The sequence below is a fragment of the Psammomys obesus genome, unplaced genomic scaffold (assembly GCF_907164565.1).
Source record: "Psammomys obesus unplaced genomic scaffold, mPsaObe1.curated_primary_1811, whole genome shotgun sequence".
NCBI classification, from domain to species: domain Eukaryota; kingdom Metazoa; phylum Chordata; class Mammalia; order Rodentia; family Muridae; genus Psammomys; species Psammomys obesus.
Window position 1 is genome coordinate 2,563,264 of NW_026590707.1, and position 19,852 is coordinate 2,583,115.

Here is a 19,852-nt window from a genome sequence, read left to right on the forward strand (position 1 = left end):
CTGCTCTTGCTGTCTTACTCTCTACTGTACTGTCTGTCTCATTCTTCATCCCTTTCAAGACCAAATGCCTTTGCAAATGTTGATCTCTCTACTTAGAGCCATTTGCTGTCCCTGCCAGCCTCCTGGAGAACATTGTTAATCCTATGAGAGTCAGTGCAACATTGAACATAGGGGAGAATGGACTCAGTGGTTATGTCAAGTAGTTCTGGATTTCAGTCCCTGCTTTCCTACTAGGAAAATTTGAGGCCCATTTTCTACGCCATAAGTAAAGTTCCTAGATCAGGTTTGACAATAAATCTGGCAGGCTTCTAGTAAAGAATAAATTGTGTAACATATAATGCCTAGTGCATTGCTAGAAACATTCTAAAATGTTATATTTATTAATAGCTTCATATCTATCAGTATACTACGACCAGTTCTGCTGCATCTTCTCTACAAAGTTGTCTTCATCTTCCTAGAAAGAAAAATCTATCTATTCTCTGTATTACAGTATTTGGCATTTAAAAAATGTATTAGATCTTCCATTCAGCAATATGCCCAAATGCAGTAATTGGGCTATATATGTATATGCTTATGTCTTTCCTACTAGACTATATATTGCTTGGATATGGAAGTCCTTAAGACATGTAAGTCCTAAAGCTCTACATGATGCATCTTACCTATTGAGTACCAAATGAATGTGACTTGGAAAGGGGCACAGTGGAGATGAGCGAGGGAGGGTGGGATTGGGAGGGAATGAGGGAGCGGGATACAGCTGGGATACAGAGTTAATAAAATGTAACTGATAAGAAAAAAATAAAATTAAAAACAAAAAAAACCTTAGAAATATATAAATACTGAGACGTAGCTATATGATCATATAATCTTATTTCAGGACTTATTAAGATTAGTAAGCATTACATTTACAAAAAACAGTCAATTCTTAGAATATGGAACTCTATCTTTAATACCATTCCATTCCTTCCTGATATCATTGAGACAGGGTTATATAACTCTATTTTCTTTTCTTGATACTTCCCTTCCTGTTTTTACTCCACTTCTCTGGGGGAATATATCTGCCTTAAAACCAAATGATGGTTTAGTTGAAGATTAACTCTTCAGTTAAATTCAGGAGAAACACATGCATTTATGTAACTTCAGCCACTACCACCTACTCAGATAACTTCCAGATCAGTGCGTCAGTGCTCACCTCAGACTCACCTCATGACCCCAGGATGCTGTTTCCCCTCCTGCCAATCAAGTCTTTCCCATTCTCCTTGATTTCCTACTTCAGTTTACAGACTTCAACAATTTCAGCACTGTCTCTGTTATTTGGCTGGTTGGTTGGGTTTTGGGTTTTTTTTTTTTTTTCTCTTTTTACCTTCGCATTCTTTTGGCACCAGTTTCTACTACTGCGTAAAAGTCTCCTGATTCCCTCTACCTCAGCTTTACCCCACATCTCTTCAGCTCCTCCTCATTCCTTGAGGACCTTGGCAATAATCATAAAACTAGCCTTCCTGCCTTGAGTACTCTCAAGTTTGCCTTCCTTTCTGCCATTACAATGAAATGCTCTAAAGAATAAATAAAATAATATTGTTTTTCTATTAAGAATTTCTCAGGTGTCGTTCACTCCCTACAGGTTAAAGCACAAACAACTTAACATGACATCTGAAGCCAAGTGCAGGAGTTCCCTCATTGTTCTAGCATCATTTCCTTCTGTGACCACACTTTCTACACCCGCTTCTGGAAGCTTCCTAAAATACATGCCTTTTGCTATATTGTATGAAGATTTTGTCACTCTCTAAGGTGCAGCCTAATTATTATAATCCCTGTCATAAATCTATAACTGTTTTTTTTTCTTTTTTTTTTTTTGATAATTACAGTTTATTCACTTTGTATCCCAGCTCTAGGCCCCTTCTCCATCCCCTTCCAATCGCACCCTCCCTCCCTCTTCTTCTCTTATGCCCCTCCCCTAGTTCACTGATAGGGGAGGTCCTCCTTCCCTTCTATCTGACTCTAGTCTATCAGGTCTCATCAGGACTGGCTTCTTTGTCTTCCTCTGTGGACTGGCAAAGTTGCTCCTCCTCAGGTGGAGGTGATCAAAGAGCAAGCCCATGAGTTCATGTCAGAGATCGTCTCTCCTGGGAGATCCAACACTCTTCTCTGATGTCTGCTGCACCCGGCACACACGTGGTACATAGGCATACATGCAGCCAACACGCTCACACACATAAAATAAATAAATCCTTTAAAAAGATTTTCCTATTTCATCATTATTTTTATTATTTTTCTTTTACTTTTCTTTTACTGTTTGTTTGTTTGTTTGTTTGTTTGTTTTTGAAAAGGTTTCTCTGTGTCATGCTAGCTGTCCTAAAGCTTGCTCTGTAGACCAAACTGGCCTCAGACTTGGAGATCTGCCTGCCTCTGTGTCCTGAGTGCTGGGATTACAGGCGTGTGCCACCACCACTCCCAGCTATTTTCATCATTCTTAATCTGTGCCTTTACTAGCAATCTTTAGTTATCGCAGTGCTATAATAATTTTGAACTTCATTTCACTCTATGAACTGTTTCACTCCCTGAAATTTCCCAAGACACAGACACCATCTCCAGATACTGTCCCCAAAGTCTTGCCAGACACTGTCTGTAAAGTGGGCATTGCCATTGTGCTAGTACTCACCAACAGAAGAGTGCAACTGTTGCCTAGAGAGAACAGCACTGGCCAGGTTCCGAGCAAATGGGGCAGTCTCACGTGTACTCTGATCCTTTTAGGCCCTAGATATAAAACCCTCTCCCAGCCCAGTGTGTTTACCCTGCCCACTTGCTGGCACCACACGTCAACTTCTTAAGAAGCTGGGATCTCATGGCCAGATTACAGTTTCTGTGCCAACCAACCATTTCTGTCAAGTTTAATTAAATTTAAGACCCAGTATCTTCAATAATAGTGAAGAGAGATCATATACTACTGTTAATTACAGAATTTAAGCTCTTTTATTTTATTTTTATTATAAAATGTTTAATATTTTCTGAAATTTTTAAGAGTATTTCTGGAAAGAAAAGTTGTATAGAAATATCATGTTTAATATGACATATAAAGACTTACAGAATAAAAGTCAATGAATATTAGACCTTGCTGTCCAAAAATAGCTCTTGGTCCAGTTGTCATAAAAATCTAAAATTTCAAAGGCAGTAAATGGCTCAGTAGTTAAGAGCATTTGCTGCTTTTCCAGAGGATCTGAATTTAAATCCCAGCACCCATATGGGGCAGCTCACAACTTCCTGTCATTTTAGCTGAATGAGATCTGATACCCTCTCCTGAACTTGGTACATGAGTGGATGTGGTATACAAATGCAGATAACACACACATACATATAAATAAACATATTTTATAAGATAGAAATATAAAGTAAAAATATTTTTAAATCTAAAATTTCAATAATGAAAAGCCATTTCTTTGGATGAAGCATGCTGTATTTCTTGAACTTTTGCTGACTAGATGTACTTATGTTTTAAAATACGTGTGTATTTGATGAACACCACATCATGATTTAACCTTTAGATTGTTTCTGATAGGTAGGTTCTGTAGAGAGGAGCTATGGGGGATTGTAAAAAACTAAACATCAGGTTAAGAGCACAGAAACTTTGTGATGAAAATGTCTTTTAATAGTTTTTCTAGGGAACACTTCTAATTTTTCACTAAAGAGAAAATAGATATAACATTCCAGTAAATTATTCTTTTATGATCATGAGGATGCTGTGTGATCATTTTTTTATATTCATTGATGCTGTGTGCAACATTTTTTTTCTATCTGTAGACATGCTTCTTGTGACCCTAGGCAAAATTTCAAAAGATTTTTAAAAAATAACTTTGCCCAAGTTAGTGTACCTAAGCTTATGAACTTGAAAGTGGTGGCCATCATGATAATAAGGTAAAATGTCTCTCAGAGATAAGCATTTTGCATTCAAATAATTTTGTGATGTATCATCTGTCCTGTGAGCCAGATTTACAGCCATATGATTCAAATTCCCTCATGGACTATAACTATATGATGAATAAATCAGACAAACGGATGTAAGAATTTTAAAAAAAGCATTTAAGTGCACTTTTGAGAAAAATTATCTTAGCTCTTCAAAACTTTCTGTTCATCCTTTTCTTAAAAGAAAAAAGAATCAGTAGCTTAAATTTTTACATGATTTCATCTCATTTAAATTTATAGGATTATCAAAATATCAAACATTATGATAAAATATTTCACTTGGTAGATTTTTAGAGTTGTCTTTGAAAACAGCACCCTGCCTTTTGTGAGTGATACTGACAGGAAAAAGCAAAGAAAACATGTGAAGCTCACAGCCTTTCCTGCCTCTTAGCCAAACACTAGTTTCTATGAAGAAGTTGACACTACAAAGGAATTGTGAATTCTCAGCCTGATTTCCCTGCTGATGAGTAAGAGCTGTGTGCAGTTCCCTTCAAAGTGTCAGGGGAGTCACCATAGTGTCACACAAGGGTTCTTAGCATAGAGCAAACACGCTTTCTACAAACTCGGCCGCTTAATCTGTTTGCAGGTTGAATTATAAAATGGGGTAGATGGCTCTGCTTCTGGGAAGGGCAGCTGAGCATTTCCACAGTTTCCTGATTTAAAACAAAAACAAAAAGTCCTACTTTTTTCATCAAAAGGCTTCACTAGACGTTTTCGTTTTGGTACTGGCTCTAGAATCTAATTTAGACAATAAGGAAAAGTAGTTGTGCAAAAATATTCTTAAGTAGCTTAATGTAAAAAGTGTCTGTGAACACTTTTTAATTACATGGTCTCTTCGATACAGTGATTCCTTGTCAAATTTACCTGTGATTTTTTTTTATATATATATAAATTCTTGGTGGGACTAATATTAATTCCACATCAGTGTTAGACATGTAGTAATATAGTGAATGCTTATATGCAAAAATGTTTACAAATTCCCTACTCACAGTAAAAATTAATATTTACAACAATGTTTAGAGTTTCCTTGGATACATTAGTATGGATCATAGACTATAGTGTTAATCTTAAAGTAGCTCTTCAAACGTGTTTAGTGTTTTGAGATTTCCAACTTTTCTGGAAAGATGCATCCCTCAGTGATAGTCTTTTCACATGCCATCTCTCTTCAGTACCTTCAACCTCTGCATCTCATCATGTACAACGTTAATGTCAAATGCATGTGGAAGATGTACTCAGATGGCTCCTAAGTGTATGTCCCTGGAAAATGCTGAGCATCCAGATATGCTGTCTGCTCTTAGACACCTGGTAATAATGTGTACAATATGAGTTTCTGAATTTGAGTGTTCTAATTTTTATATTAGCCAAGTACATATATAGCTTACAAAACATAAAAATCTTTTCCTCTGTAAAACCAAGTACATGTTTTGTTAAAATTACCAATTCCAGTATAAATTTATTTAATGGAGCACTTTTCTCACTCAAGTACCTAAAGTAAGTTTCTTTAGATCTACTTTCATTGTGTGCAGAAAGTTACACAGTTCTCTACAGATGTTTAATTGCATTCATTTATTTTTTTTTTAAAACTAGGAATTTGGACCAAAGCTTAACCTTTAGGGAATTCCTCACTTTAACATGAAGAAGAAACATAATTTTAATTCTCTGGCTCTCTCCTTTATACTAGGCAAGGATTAATGTGGGCTTATTAGGATTGGCTCCTAACCCAGAATTAGAGTCTAATAGAATAGAAAGTAAGAAAGGAGCTCACTGAATCCAAGAATCTATACTGTCCCGCCTAAGACAGACCATAAAAGTCAGCCCTCAGGAAGAATAAGAACAGGAATGAAAGCAGGAACTAAAAAGCTAAATTATATCACTCCTCTGGCATTTGACCTGCTGCTTTGTTTCAGATGCTGTGTTTCAGTAGTATGCATAGTGTGTATTAGAGTTGAGCTAATATGCATTTCTGCATACTAAAATAGATAAACATGTTTCAGGAAAGCACAATAGAAAGGAATGAAAGAAAAAAGATCAAAAGACTGAAAGATGAGAGGTTCGCACATGCATGCATTTGTATTTTTTTAATCATTAATCCTAGTGCCACAGTGATTAAAAAAAGACAAAGACAAGATGTGTCACATAAGGCAATTACAGAATCTACTTAAATAATTATGTACATTTTGACTAGAGGTTGATAGGCAGAAAAATATAAAAGGAGTTTTTATGCCTAGGATCAAATGTGACTTTTATATTATTGTCTACATGTAATGTAAGTTCTATCTAGCATAATTTTCCTAATTCTGTTCTTAGATGTAGTAAAAACTCGTTTACTATTTTACTTTAAATGGGCTGCATTGTTCCTATATACCTCTCTAAAATTAAAAACCTTTCTTGAGCATAGTTTAGTGGCTGATAGAAATAATATGTCTAAAGTATCTTCAATTTTCTAGAAAGTTATTGTTTAATGAAATTAATCACTAGTAAAGAGATCGAGCTATTTTAGAAATCAGATTTTTGTTTTTCATCATACCTGTTTGGATGGCACTTTATTGTATTTAACATGCTTGGTATAATGGACCATTATACTTACACTTGCTCTCTAACTCTCTGCTTTAAAGACATAAATTGGATATATTGTATGTTATTAGTATAGAGAATGTATACAACTTCACATGGCCAAAGCTTAGACTGCCTGTCATAAAGCCTCACTGAAAATATAAAATATCTAAATAGTCATTTAAATTTTCCACATGAACTCAGTTGAACTGATGGGTAAGTTTAAATTTCATTTGAATTCTAAGATTCTGTAGTTGGCCACCTCTTCCTTTGTGGACAGAGAATTCACAATAAATCCATAGGAAGAAAAAAGTCCTTGCTTCCTTCAGTGTAGCTTTGATGGTAAGATCATGAACATATTATATACATAAACTTTGTTCTTTATCTTTACACTCAAAGAGAAAAACTTCTAAAGATACTTCATAGAGTACCACCTGGGTTATATACTGTTTTCTTTCTTACGTTGTGGTAATTCTTAACTACTAAAGCCATACATCTCTCCAGCCCCAATTATTACAGATTCATAATGCAACAGAGGCCAATTTTCCCATCTCTTCTTAACCTAAGTAAAGTATAATGAAGAAATCTTTATATTGATTTATTGGATATTTCTGTATTACAGCTGACTAGAAGTAAAATTTAAGATTCAAAAAATAACACAATAAATGATATTTTAGAACTTAATAATTTTCATTTCAGGGGGTTTTTGTAGCTATACAAACTATTAATAGTTCATGGAACATTATGATATTTTGCTCTTTCTTCTGAAGTATCCTATAAGCACGTATAAGCATATGTGATTTCTCTTTATATTATCATGTGTAAGATATATAAGAATAACAAATAGCATTTAATATTTTCAAACATCTTTCTTCAGCTAATCTGCCTTCTAAGTTGAGTTATGTGTTTTCACATCCGCCTTCCAAGTTCTCTACTGCTGACTCTCAGAGGGCCTAATCTTTCCCAGAGTGATGGGAGAGGCACAGTTCAAGAAGAATGAATCTCTGCATAATCACACCACAATGTGAGGTGACCCTAAGACACAGAACTGACCAGATACACATATGGGTTTTAGGAAGACTTTCTGGTGCTCTTTTTTAACACAGCTGTGAGAAGAATGTGGCTAAGACCCAATAGTCATTCTTGAGTACAACTGGCAAAGGAAACCATGAGGAGAAGAGAATTTAACACATGGGCGTAAGAGAGTACGGCTTCATTGATGCGATCTGAGGGGAATGCCTAATGACCACAGGAATCAAACTTGGCAATGAAAACACAAAGCTCTTTTCATTGATTCAAAGGCAGACTCTAAAGCTGCAGATGGTCACCTTCAGCCTGGGCTATTCAGTGTGCAGTTTTATAAAATGGCACTTTGGTGAATACTAATAGATCAAAACAAAGATTTAATAACGCAAAGATGTGGTGTTAAGTTTTAGATGAGTATACAGGTCAGTGTCTTTAAAAAGGATAAAAGAGTACCTATTACATGTGGGTCGAATGTCTTTATTTTTCAAGTTCAAAATAAATGTCGTCTTTAACATACAGGTTGTACTTTGTGTTGCATAGTTTACATTATGAAAATGAGACAAAATTGTTGCTTATATTTATGCTCATCGATCCCATGACTTCTGCTTGAGGCTTCCATTTACAATGCTGATTAACGTCACCTGTTGATATTACTGTGAGGCTCATTTAGTAGATATGTTGCCATTTGACAGGAATGAATCAGTAAAACAGTAGGTCAAATGTTTATATACACAGATACAATTTTTTCTTACCTTTTGGTGGACTACAAAAGAGATATCATTTAGTATAAGAAGCCTTCGAACACTGCTCTAATCTTGAAGTTATATTTTTGCTTGTCTTCACTTGACTTTTTAAAAACCTTAGAAACTGAGCATTTTTATAAAATAAAGAGTAGTCTATCATATTTGACTTGTCACGTGTTTTTATATACTAGAGACTCACTTTAAACTAAAATAGGGCCTATTTTTTCCAGGAGTAACTTTGTTTACTAGATTTAGAAAGTCTAAAACTTCTAAACTTAACCACAAACAATTGAAGCTTTATCTAAAATAAACCAAAATATAAACCTAACTCAGTGATTTTTCTTATTTCTACTTTTTGTGAAGTAAATATAACTGTCTATATTACTAATTTTTTTATGTCTCAAGCTACAGGAATACATGGTAAACTAATAGACTAGCACTACAAGTTAAAGGGAAAGCAGCTTTGCATATAATAGTAGCATCAGTGGATTAATAGGACCCAGCCTTGCTATCAGGCATGCTGAATAAGTTGTGTTTTCTCTCCGTGTTCTCATCCAGAAGATGAAGCCAGTGGGTTGCTTGCTGCACTTCAAAGCCTAGCTAATGAATCATATTTTCATATTCATAGTAGTTTAATAAAGAAAACCCTACCCGTGATATAGTTGTTAGATTTCAAAATTATAATTACATCTTTGGATCCAGAAATAACAAAAAATAATAATGTTTTAGTCCTTTGAGAGGGAGATTGTTTTAAGCATAAATCTCGGAAATGGAAAGAAAACTTATATGTATTTTTATATATTACTTGTGGGAATGCAAAGTGGCAAAACAAAACCCCCAAGGAGGAAGACTTGGCAGTAAATAACATATGCAGTCATCCTTTGAGGAAAGTTACACCCGGGCTCTCTACTGAATATATACCTTCATAAGTATCAAATAATTAAAAAATTATCACTATTAGTAGCAAGTGGAAACAACCCAAATAGAGTAGATAAATAAACTGTAGTAAATTCTCGTAATAGAATACTAAGTAACTATTAAAAGAATAAAAAGTGTGTCTATAAACTGAGCATCAGTAGTTTCCAGGACATGTTGCTAACTTAAAAAAATAAATTCTTTACACTGGAATAAGAGGAATAACCAGAAACAAATGAAAATATTGCCTTTAGTTTTAATGTTCAAGCTATTACATATTACATACTCAGACTCTAAATCACATTTGTAGGGGGGAAAAAAGTCAAGCCTAAAAATAAATACAATAGCAATAATAACTCTAATATCAAACTAATAAGAACTTTGTAAAGAGAAAGTAATTAACTGAAGTATTTTTATTCTTAATTTTTTATTATTTTGCACATGTACATGATGAAGATGAGCACAAATGCTATGGCACACATATGTACATGATGAGGATGAACACATATGCCATAGCACATATGTGTACATGATGAGGATGAGCACACATGCCATGGTACACTTATGGAGATGAGAGAACAACTTTCTGCAATCTCTTTCACCTTTATGTGGGTTAGAAGTATTGAACTCAGGTCCATAGGCTTGCACAGCTTGAGTCTTCACACAAGCTCTGAAGAACTTTTGGTCATCATACTCTGTATATCTTCATGGGTGTATATTCTAAGGACCAAAAGGAATGGTAAGAAAGCACAACTTGAGGAAGCGCTATTCCTAGTTGTCTGAGAAAGCGCCAGATTGATTTCCAGAGTGGTTGTACAAGTTTACATTCCCACCAGCAGTGGAGAAGGGTTCCCCTTTCTCCACAACCTCTCCAGCATGTGTTGTCCCTTGAGTTTTTCATCTTGGCCATTCTGATGGGTGTAAGGTGAAATCTCAGGGTTGTTTTGATTTGCATTTCCCTAATGGCTAATGAGGTTCAGCATTTCTTTTAAGTGCTTCTCTGCCATTCGATATTCCTCTACAGAGAATTCTCTCTTTAGCTCTGTTTCCCATTTTTTAAGTGGATTACTTGGTTTGTTGCTTTTCAGTAACCTAGAACTCCTGCACAGATGTAGCCCATGGCAGTTCAGTGTCCAAGTGGGTTACATAGTAATGGGAAGAGGGACTGCCTCTGACATAATCCGATTGGCCTGCTCTTTGATCACCTCCCCCTGAGGGGGGGAGCAGCCTTACCAGGCCACGGTAGAGGACAATGCAGCCAATTTTGATGAGAACTGATAGACTAAGATCAGAAAGGAGAGGAGAACCTCCCCTATCAGTGGACTTGGGGAGTGGCATGCATGCAGAAAGGGGAGGGAGGGTGGGATCGGGAGGGGAGGAGGGAGGGGCTTATGGGGGATACAAAATGAATAAAGTGTAATTAATAAAAAATTTTTAAAAAAAGATAGTTTAGAATGTAAAAAAAAAAGAAAGCACAAATTTTACAGTCTTGTTCATAGTTGGAATCAGCATTCTGAAAAAAATGTTTTTTATAATTTAGATTGATCAAGTAAGTAATAAATAATAGTAATAATAATAGATAGCACAGTTTAACTACAAATAAAGGGCATTAAGTAAAAGATATTTCAATATTAAATTTGAGCTAGAACTATCAATAAGTGAAATTGCTGACTTAAAGAACTATCAGGATTTAAAATACTTTTCTGAGCTCTAGCCACTAACATCCTTTATAATCATAGATAGATGTAGCCCAAATCTTAGCTTCTTATACAATTTCCTATAGAACTAAGAATGTAACTAATTCAATGAAAGTATGAAGTTAATGTGATTATCATTTGCACTGGATGTCAAATTATGCTTCATTTATATATGCTCTTTTATTGAGGGACACAGAAACCAGCTTGATAGATTTGGGATAATTTTTTGGTTTTGGAGAAGGAACTATAGTTACAGGATGTTGAACTCTTACGTTCTAGAGCCCACAACGACAGTGAAAAAAAGGAAGATATTTACTAAAAGAAAAAAAATCTGTCTGTACAGGAAAAATAGCAGTTATTGACTTAGATAGAATAACAGGATTAGAAAATAACCCTCTGATGATTCTCAGTAAGACTGATTTGAGCAAAGACAATCCGTCAGCCAGGCAGTTAGTGAGAAGACAGTACAGTGGAGTTTGGTGTGTGGCACAGGTCTGTAATCCCACTCTCTGGAAAGTTAAGGCAGGAACATCATGAGTTAAAGGCAACATGGTGAGACCCTGATCCCCGGGAATAATGCACATGGAAATTGAGAATATTAATTGCCTTTGAAAAATAATTAGGAACTTCTTCTTCTTCTTAAAATGTACTATTATATGATTTCTAGTAAATGGTGTTGCATGTTCTGAAATACAGTGTACAGGTCTGGTTGATCAGTGTTTTTTTCCAGCCTTTAGAATTTGACAACTCAGGCTGGAGAGATGACTCAGAGGTTAAGGGCACTGGCTGTTCTTCTAAAGATCCTGAGTTCAATTCCCAGCAACCACATGGTGGCTCACAACCATCTATAATGAGATCTGCTGTCCTCTTCTGGCCTGTAGGTGTACATGCAGACAGAACACTGGATTGATGATTATTTAATCATCAATCAAATAAAAAGGAATTTTATAAGTCTTTCTAATGCACACTGTGCAGAAAACTAACTACTGTCTACATTCTGGTTGTTACCAGTACCACTTTTGTCAGCTATTGCTTTATCTTTGTGATAATTATTTTTCAGATTCTGTAAACCAAACAACATATGTATCAATGCAAGGGTTCCAATTACATTCTGGACCCTAAACGTTCATTTCAATTTGAAGACGTATGGTTTTATGAATCAAAGTTAAATCCAGCAGAGAAAATGTCTGTCACCATGCCAGCTTAATAAGTTGAATATTACTTTACTTTGTAGGCCTGTGGCTTAGTCTGAAATTTGAAGTTGCATTGATATATTATCTCTACTAGTCTCCCAAAGGATGTTGCTAGTCTTTTGAATTAAACTTGAATAAGGTTGATTTGTATTCCCTGTTAATCAAAATTTGATATGTTGACATTAGAAAATTTCATTCAGTGCTAATTATATATGACTTTTATGAAAGTTAGGAAGGAAAGAATCCTACATTTTAAAGTTTGGTATCTGTCTAAAGCCCTATGAAAACAATAGCGAGGAACTTAATAAGCCATCTTAATAAGATACCTTAATAAAGCTAACCAGTTGTTCGAGCTTGCTGCATTTCACTTGACAGTGTGAAAATCAATGTTTTGCCTCCTCCATCATTAATTGAAACTTTTCTGGCTTTAAAATGATCAAAAACTTTATCAGTATTTCCCTAAAATTCCTCAGTCATCCTAACTCTTGAATCTCTTTAAGAGCAGGGTATAAATCTCTAGGTAGTGTTTCAAACACCTCTTTGCCTCAGCAAAGAAAAGTTAATTTACACTGATTACTTTATATTATTTTAAATACAGTTACTAGTATATTAAATACAGTTACAGTTATTAGTATATTTGTTAGATCTGTGAGGTTGTTTTCAGGTATGTAAGAAAAGCTAAATTGTGGTGTCTTGTTTGGCTTGGGACAGAAGTAAGTTAATTAACGAAGATATAGTTATGCTGTGAAGAAGCTGATTCTGAGATGGTGTTTGGATTCTGGCATTTGACTCTTAAAATGAATTAACAGAGTTTTCTGCCTTCATTTGCTAAGGAAAGTCATAAATAACTACTGTGGGTCATTTGGTCTTTACTTCAAGTAAATGGGAATAATTTGACCTCATAATACAACTTACTAATTTAGTGACTTGAATTTTAAATGTAGTCCCCTCATTAGGTTGTGTTCGGCATTAGCATACTCTATGCTTCCTCTACTTAGGTGTCCAGTGATACATTACGAATGAGAATTAGGGGCTAAAGAGTTGGTTCAGCAGTTAAGAGCATTCATTCTTACCTAGAACCTCAGTTCAATTTCCTGAACATACATAGCAACTCACATTTGTAAACCCAATCCCTGGGTATCTGAATTCTTCTTCTGACCTTCACTGGCATCAGGCATGCACATGATAGATGTATATACATGTACCCAAAACATCCTACACATGAAATGATAAAAAAAAAATTCTAACCCTCCTATAAAATCTATTCTGTTTCCAACCCTAGGGAGATCCATCTGTCCCCCCTAGTCCCTTCCTCTATACCTAGCCTCTTCTGGGTCTATGGATCGGTTAACATCTTGAGTGAGGTAACCCAGAACCAGAAAGAGAAATATAGCATGTATTTCCTTATATGTGAATATTAGCTTTTAGTTAAATGATAAACAGGTTTAGCACATTCTTTTTTAGCACAATCTTAATACATATTTTTATTCTTTGAGAATCCCATGCAACATATTTTGATTACATTCACCCCTATGTCTCCCAGTTCCTCCCAGATCTACTCCCTCCTCTGCTCACCCCTTCACTTTGTTTCTTTTTCTCTCTCTTTTCCATTTTTCAAAACACTATTCTGTAGCAGATATCCTGGTACTCTAGCTTTTATGGTCTTTTGACCCTTTTCCTGTGCTTCCTGAATCTTCGGCATAGTCTGAAATTTGTAGTTTATGTTGTAACTGGGGACAGGAATCCCACTCTCTGTTGCTATATGCATTTTGACCAGTTGTGACTTCTGTATTAATCTCTGTCTGCAGAAAATAGGGTCTTCTTTCTTGAGAGTGGGAGTGACACTTTTCCATGTGTTTAAGGGTAACTGTTTAGAGTGCAGATCCAAAGTGTAGTGATTGGGAAAGCAACAGTAGTGGGTTCTCCTCTAGGTTCCATGGGTCACCAGCCATGGGTAGAACCCACCAGGCATAGGTTTCTTCCTATTGAGCAGGCCTTCAATCCAATTAGATGACTGTTGGTTGACTCCAAAATATAAGGGATAGTATTTCACCTTTCAGAATATCTTGTCCTGCTGGTCATTTTTGTGGTTTATAATTATTACAGCTACATTAGCCATGTGTTTAAAAATGCTTATTTATAATACTAAAAAATATATTTTGAATCTGGGGCAGTAGCTTAGTTGTTCAAGTGTTTAGACAAACACAAGGACCCATAGTCAAGCCCCAGCACTCATTTAAATATGCAGGTCTGTGGTGCAAGAAGGCATAGGGAAGAGGATCTCAAGGTCTGTGGGCTAGAAAGCCTACCTGGGCCTTGGGTCCCAGTGAGAAACCCCATCTTAAATAGACAAATAGCTAGCTAGATGGATGGGTGGGTGAACTGGATGGATGGGTGGATGGATAGATGGATGGAGTGGATGGATAGATGGATGGAGTGGATGGATGGAGGGAGAAATGGAGGGATGGATGGATGGATGGATGGATGGATGGATGGATGGATGGGGTGTATAGGTTCTGAGTAAGGACAGCCAAGAGTGGCATCAAGCTTTCACATGTACATGCACATCCATGTACCCACACACATATACAGCCACATGTGCATACAACATACAAAAATACATATAACATACAAAAATATATATGTAATTTTAAACATTTTCATTATTTATTAACCAAAGCAACCAAAAAGTACATGTGAAAGTCAAGTAAATTACTTGCATTTATCCTATTAGGATATATTACTAAAGGAATAACTTGCTTAAAAAATATGTTCTACATCATACAGGTAAACTTTAAAAACTTCTTTTTTTCACTTTTTTTAATTTATTTATATTTTTATAAATTACAGTTTATTCACTTTGTATCCCTGCTGTAGCCCCCTCTCTCATCCCTTCTCAATCCCACTCTCCCTCCCTCATCTCCTCCCATGCCCCTCCCCAAGTCTAATGCTAGGGGAGGTCCTCCTCCACTTTCATCTGACCCTAGCCTATCAGATCTCATCAGGACTGGCTTCATTGTCTCCCTCTGTGGCCTGGTAAGGCTGCTCCCCGCTCAGGGGGAGGTGATCAAAGAGCCAGCTACTGAGTTCATGTCAGAGACAGTCCCTGTTCCCCTTACTAGGGAACCCACTTGGAGACTGAGCAGCCATGGGCTACATCTGAGCAGAGGTTCTAGGTTATCTCCATGTATGGTCATTGGTTGGAGTATCAGTCTCAAAAAAGAACCCTGTGCCCAGAATTTTTTGATCTGTTGTTCTCCTTGTGGAGCTCCTGTCCCCTAAAATTTTCTTTACTTACCTTTAAGTAAGTAAAGAAAGAAGGGGATATAGCAGTTTTCTATATACTGAATGATTGTATGCCTTAAAATACTTAGCAAATATTTCACTACCATATGCAAAGTATACAATTATAAAAGTTTTGTGACTGGACTTATGAGTCCTGATAACTTTTCTCAAGACAATATTCTGATCTTGCTCTCATATCTTTTACCTCTTGCTCTATACATTCTATAGTTAGTGTGCTGTCCTTGGAGCTCGTTTTTCCAGCTTACCAAGTATGCTCAGTACATTCTATGACTGATACATCAATAATACCTCATTGTACTGTGCAAATTTCTCTCTGTGAAGCAGTTATAAGCAAACTAAATGCTAACACAGAATCCAAAGAGATGTGTTGCAGTTCTGTTGACTCTGGAACCATATGCTAGCTAACATTGTAGTTCATGGGCACAGTGCAAACTCAGCATACTGAAGGCTAGAGTGCAATCCTAGCACCACAAATAAAACAAAATTATAGTTTGAATCCTGAAGTATTGCCCTATCCATATACCATTTGTAGATGAGAAAGCGAGTTCCATGAGAAAATAGTTTGAGATTTTTAAATTTACTTTTATAAATGGTTATAGAAATGAACAGCTATGCTCATAATTTCTGTTTCTGATGATAGATCTGTAGGATAGATTCTGAAAAATGAAAGTCTTAAGTGTCAAAAGATTAAAGTTTTTTTTAAAGTTTTTTTAAGGTTTGCTAAATATTATTAAGTTGTTTTTAAAAAGTTATGGAAACAACTTATCTAAAAGAATGCTTCTTTCCCCAAGCCTTCATCCCTCTTTAGTAAACTGTTAAAGCTTCCAACTCTATAGATAAAAATTTGATTCGATGTGCTATGTATCTCTTTAAAAATAAAGGTTGCCAATTTTGTTTATTAACTAGATTTGTTTCTGTGTGAATTACCTGTTGATGACTATTTTGGATTTTTCAGTTGAACTGTGAATCAGTTGTTACGATTAGTTAGAACTCGTTACTAGTAAATAATTTTATTATACACCTATAAGCATTTTTCTTGTTTTTTAAATGTTTTTAAAATTATGTGTGTATACATACAGGGGAGAGTATGTGCACATGAATGCAAGTGTCCACAGCAACAAAAGAGAGCATCCCCTGAGGCTAGAACAGTCAGGTGTTAGCCACCCTACCTGACTCAGAGAGCTGAACCGGAGTCCTCTAAAAGGAACAGTTTGCAATTTGTAGCTGCTGACCAATCTCTCTCTCCCTTGGTTGTTTGTGGTGGTGGTGGTGGGCAGTAGCACGTATTTAACAGAGTTGCTTTTCTGTTACAATTGTCAGGCTTTTTTGTTGGATTGTAGTAATTTATGAGAACTTAGAACAAATGTCTTCTTTTAAGTTATTCACCTAAGATTTATTCTTATTAGGTTTTATTACTTTTAAAAAGCATTAGGCCACTTTGTAAACACAAGCTTTGGATACCTCTTTCTTTACCATATTACTTTTATTAATTAGAAATCGAATAGATAATTGTTCTCATGCTTTAGTGCCAATTCAGATTAGTTGCTCTTAGCAAATAAGCTATTTAGTCATAGTTCTTCAGCCATGAGTTGTCTCTTCCAAAGCAAATATCCTTAAAGGATAAAACAAACAGGATCAAGACACAGTGAAAGAGCTGAATCCTGCGGTGTCAGATTTGGCTGGTTCAATATGTCACATTAAAGGATGTTACCTGAGGTACAGCCTTGACTGTAAAAGGCATTCTGTCTTAGTGCAAAGGTTTTTTTTTTTTTCCTCCATCCGGAAGTAGTGGGGCCTTTATTTATCTTAAAACTAATGATCAGTTTTTTGTGTACCATATATCCTTCAACTTATTTTTCTACTAAATGTCTAGCTATTTAGAAGTAAAAATGTAAAACCTACGTAGTGCATGGAGTTGATGTAAATCTTGTACACAAACAGACATATGTGACTTTGAAGCCTCATTCTCTCTGTCAGAAAGACATTCCAAACCTGTGGTGATTTATGCAAGGGTAGGAAGAAAGAAAAAGACAAAAAGGCTGAGAAAGAAATTAGGGAAACAACACCCTTCACAATAGCCACAAAGAACATAAAATACCTTAGTGTGAACATAACCAAGCAAGTCAAAGACTTGTATGAAAAAAATTTCCAGTCTCTGGAGAAAGAATTAGAAGATACCAGAAGATGGAAAGATCTCCCATGCTCATGGCTTGGCAGGATTAATATAGTAAAAATGGCCATCTTACCAAAAGCAATCTACAGATTCAATGCAATTCCCATCAAATTACCAACACAATTCTTTACAGACCTTGAAAGAAAAATTCTCACCTTCATATGGAACAACAAGAAACCCAGAATTGTTAAAACAATTCTCTACAGTAAAAGCTCTTCAGGAGGTATCTCCATCCCTGATCTCAAGCTGTACTATAGAGCAACAATACTAAAAACTACATGGTAATGGCATGGAAACAGACTGATGGATCAATGGAATCAAATAGAAGACCCTGACATAAATCCACACACTTATGGACACCTGATTTTTGACAAAGATGCCAAAACCATTCAATGAAAAAAGACAGCATCTTCAACAAATGGTGCTGGTCTAACTGGATGCCTACATGTAGAAAAATGCAAATAGATCCATACTTATCACCCTGCACAAAACTAAAGTCCAAGGGGATCAAAGACCTCAACATAAAACCAGACACACTACACCACTTAGAAGAAAAAGTGGGGAAGAGCCTTGAACTCATTGGCACAAGAGACAGCTTCATGAACAGAACACCAACAGCACAGGCTCTAAGAGCAACAATCAACAAATGGGACCTCATGAAACTGAAAAGCTTCTGTAAAGCAAAGGACACTATTGTCAGAACAAAACGACAGCCTACAGATTGGAAAAGGATCTTCACCAACCCACTATCTGACAAAGGACTAATATGCAGTATACATAAAGAACTAAAGAAGTTAAACAGCAAAAAAAAAAAATCAAATAATTCAATTAAAAGATGGAGTTTAGAGCTAAACAGAGAATTCTCAATAGAGGAATATCGAATGGCAGAGAAGCACTTAAAGAAATGTTCAACCTCATTAGCCATCAGGGAAAAGCAAATCAAAACGGCCCTAAGATTGCACTTTACACCCATCAGAATGGCTAAGATCAAAAACTCAAGTGACAACACATGCTGGAGAGGTTGTGGAGAAAGGGGAACCCTCCTCCACTGCTGGTGGGAATGTAAACTTATACAACCACTCTGAAAAGCAATCTGGTGCTTTCTCAGACAACTAGGAATAGTGCTTCCTCAAGATCCAGCTATACCACTCTTAGGCATATACCCAAAAGAGTCTCAAGTACACAATAAGGACATTTGCTCAACCATGTTTGTCGCAGCCTTATTTGTAATAGCCAGAAGCTGGAAACAACCCAGATGCCCCTCAGTGGAGGAATGGATGCACAAACTGTGGTATATCTACACAATGGAATATTGATCAGCAATAAAAAAAAAAAAAAAACAAGGAAATCTTGAAATTTGCAGGTAAATGGTGGTATCTGGAAAAGGTCATCCTGAGTGAGCTATCCCAGAAGCAGAAAGATGCACACAGTATATACTCACTCATATGACATATAATATAGGATAAACCTACTAAAATCTGTACACCTAAAGAAACTAATCAAGAGGGAGGACTCTTGCTAAAATGCTCAATTCCTATCCAGAAAGGCAAAGAGGATAGACATCAGAAGGAGAAAAGAGGGAACAAGTCAGGAGCCTGACACAGAGGACCTCTGAAAGGATCTGTCCTGCAGACTATCAATGCAGATGCTGAGACTTATGGGCAACCTTTGGGCAGAGTACAGGGAATCTTAGGAAAGAAGTGGGAAACAGTATGATCTGGAGAGGACAGGAACTCCACAAGGAGAGCAACAGAACCAAAAAATCTGAGCACAGGGGTCTTTCCTGAGACTGATACTCCAACCAAGGACTATGCATGGAGATAACCTAAGACCCCTGACAGGTGTAGCTCGTGGCAGTTCAATATGCAAGTGGGTTCCATTGTAATAGGAACAGGGACTGTCTCTGACATGAACTGATTGGCCTGCTCTTTAATTACCTCCCCCTGAGGGGGCAGCAGCATTACCAGGCTACAGAAGAAGACAATGCAGCTACTCCTGATGAGACCTAATTGACTAGGATCGGAAGGAAGGAAAAGAAGACCTCCCCTATCAGTGGACTTGGTGAGAGGCATGTGTGCAAAGAGTAGAGGAAGGGAGGGATTGGGATGGGAGGAGGGAGGGAACCACAGGGGGTATAAAAAGTGAATAAAGTGTAATTGATAATTTTTTTTTAAAACGAAGATAAACAAGAAAGAATACCTGGGGTAAAATGATTAATCCTCCCTTAGAAAGACAAATGGGATGGACATTGGAAATAGGAGAAAACAAGTAACAGGACAGGAGCCTACTGCA

The 19,852-nt window shown here is 36.3% G+C and overlaps 1 protein-coding gene across 4 annotated transcripts in view; it reads left to right on the plus strand.

The window, feature by feature from the left end:
* Positions 1-19,852, plus strand: part of Mipol1 (mirror-image polydactyly 1) — a 321,451-nt gene that overhangs the window by 277,981 nt on the left and 23,618 nt on the right. Inside the window, exon 11 of one of the 4 annotated variants that reach the window (XM_055608718.1) lies at positions 7,385-7,397. The exons of the other annotated variants lie outside the window; for them this stretch is intronic. Within the exon in view, the coding sequence (XP_055464693.1) occupies positions 7,385-7,388 (4 nt within the window). The 3' untranslated portion in view covers positions 7,389-7,397. Of the gene's footprint in view, positions 1-7,384; positions 7,398-19,852 lie in introns of those variants that run through there. 4 annotated transcript variants of the gene reach the window in all.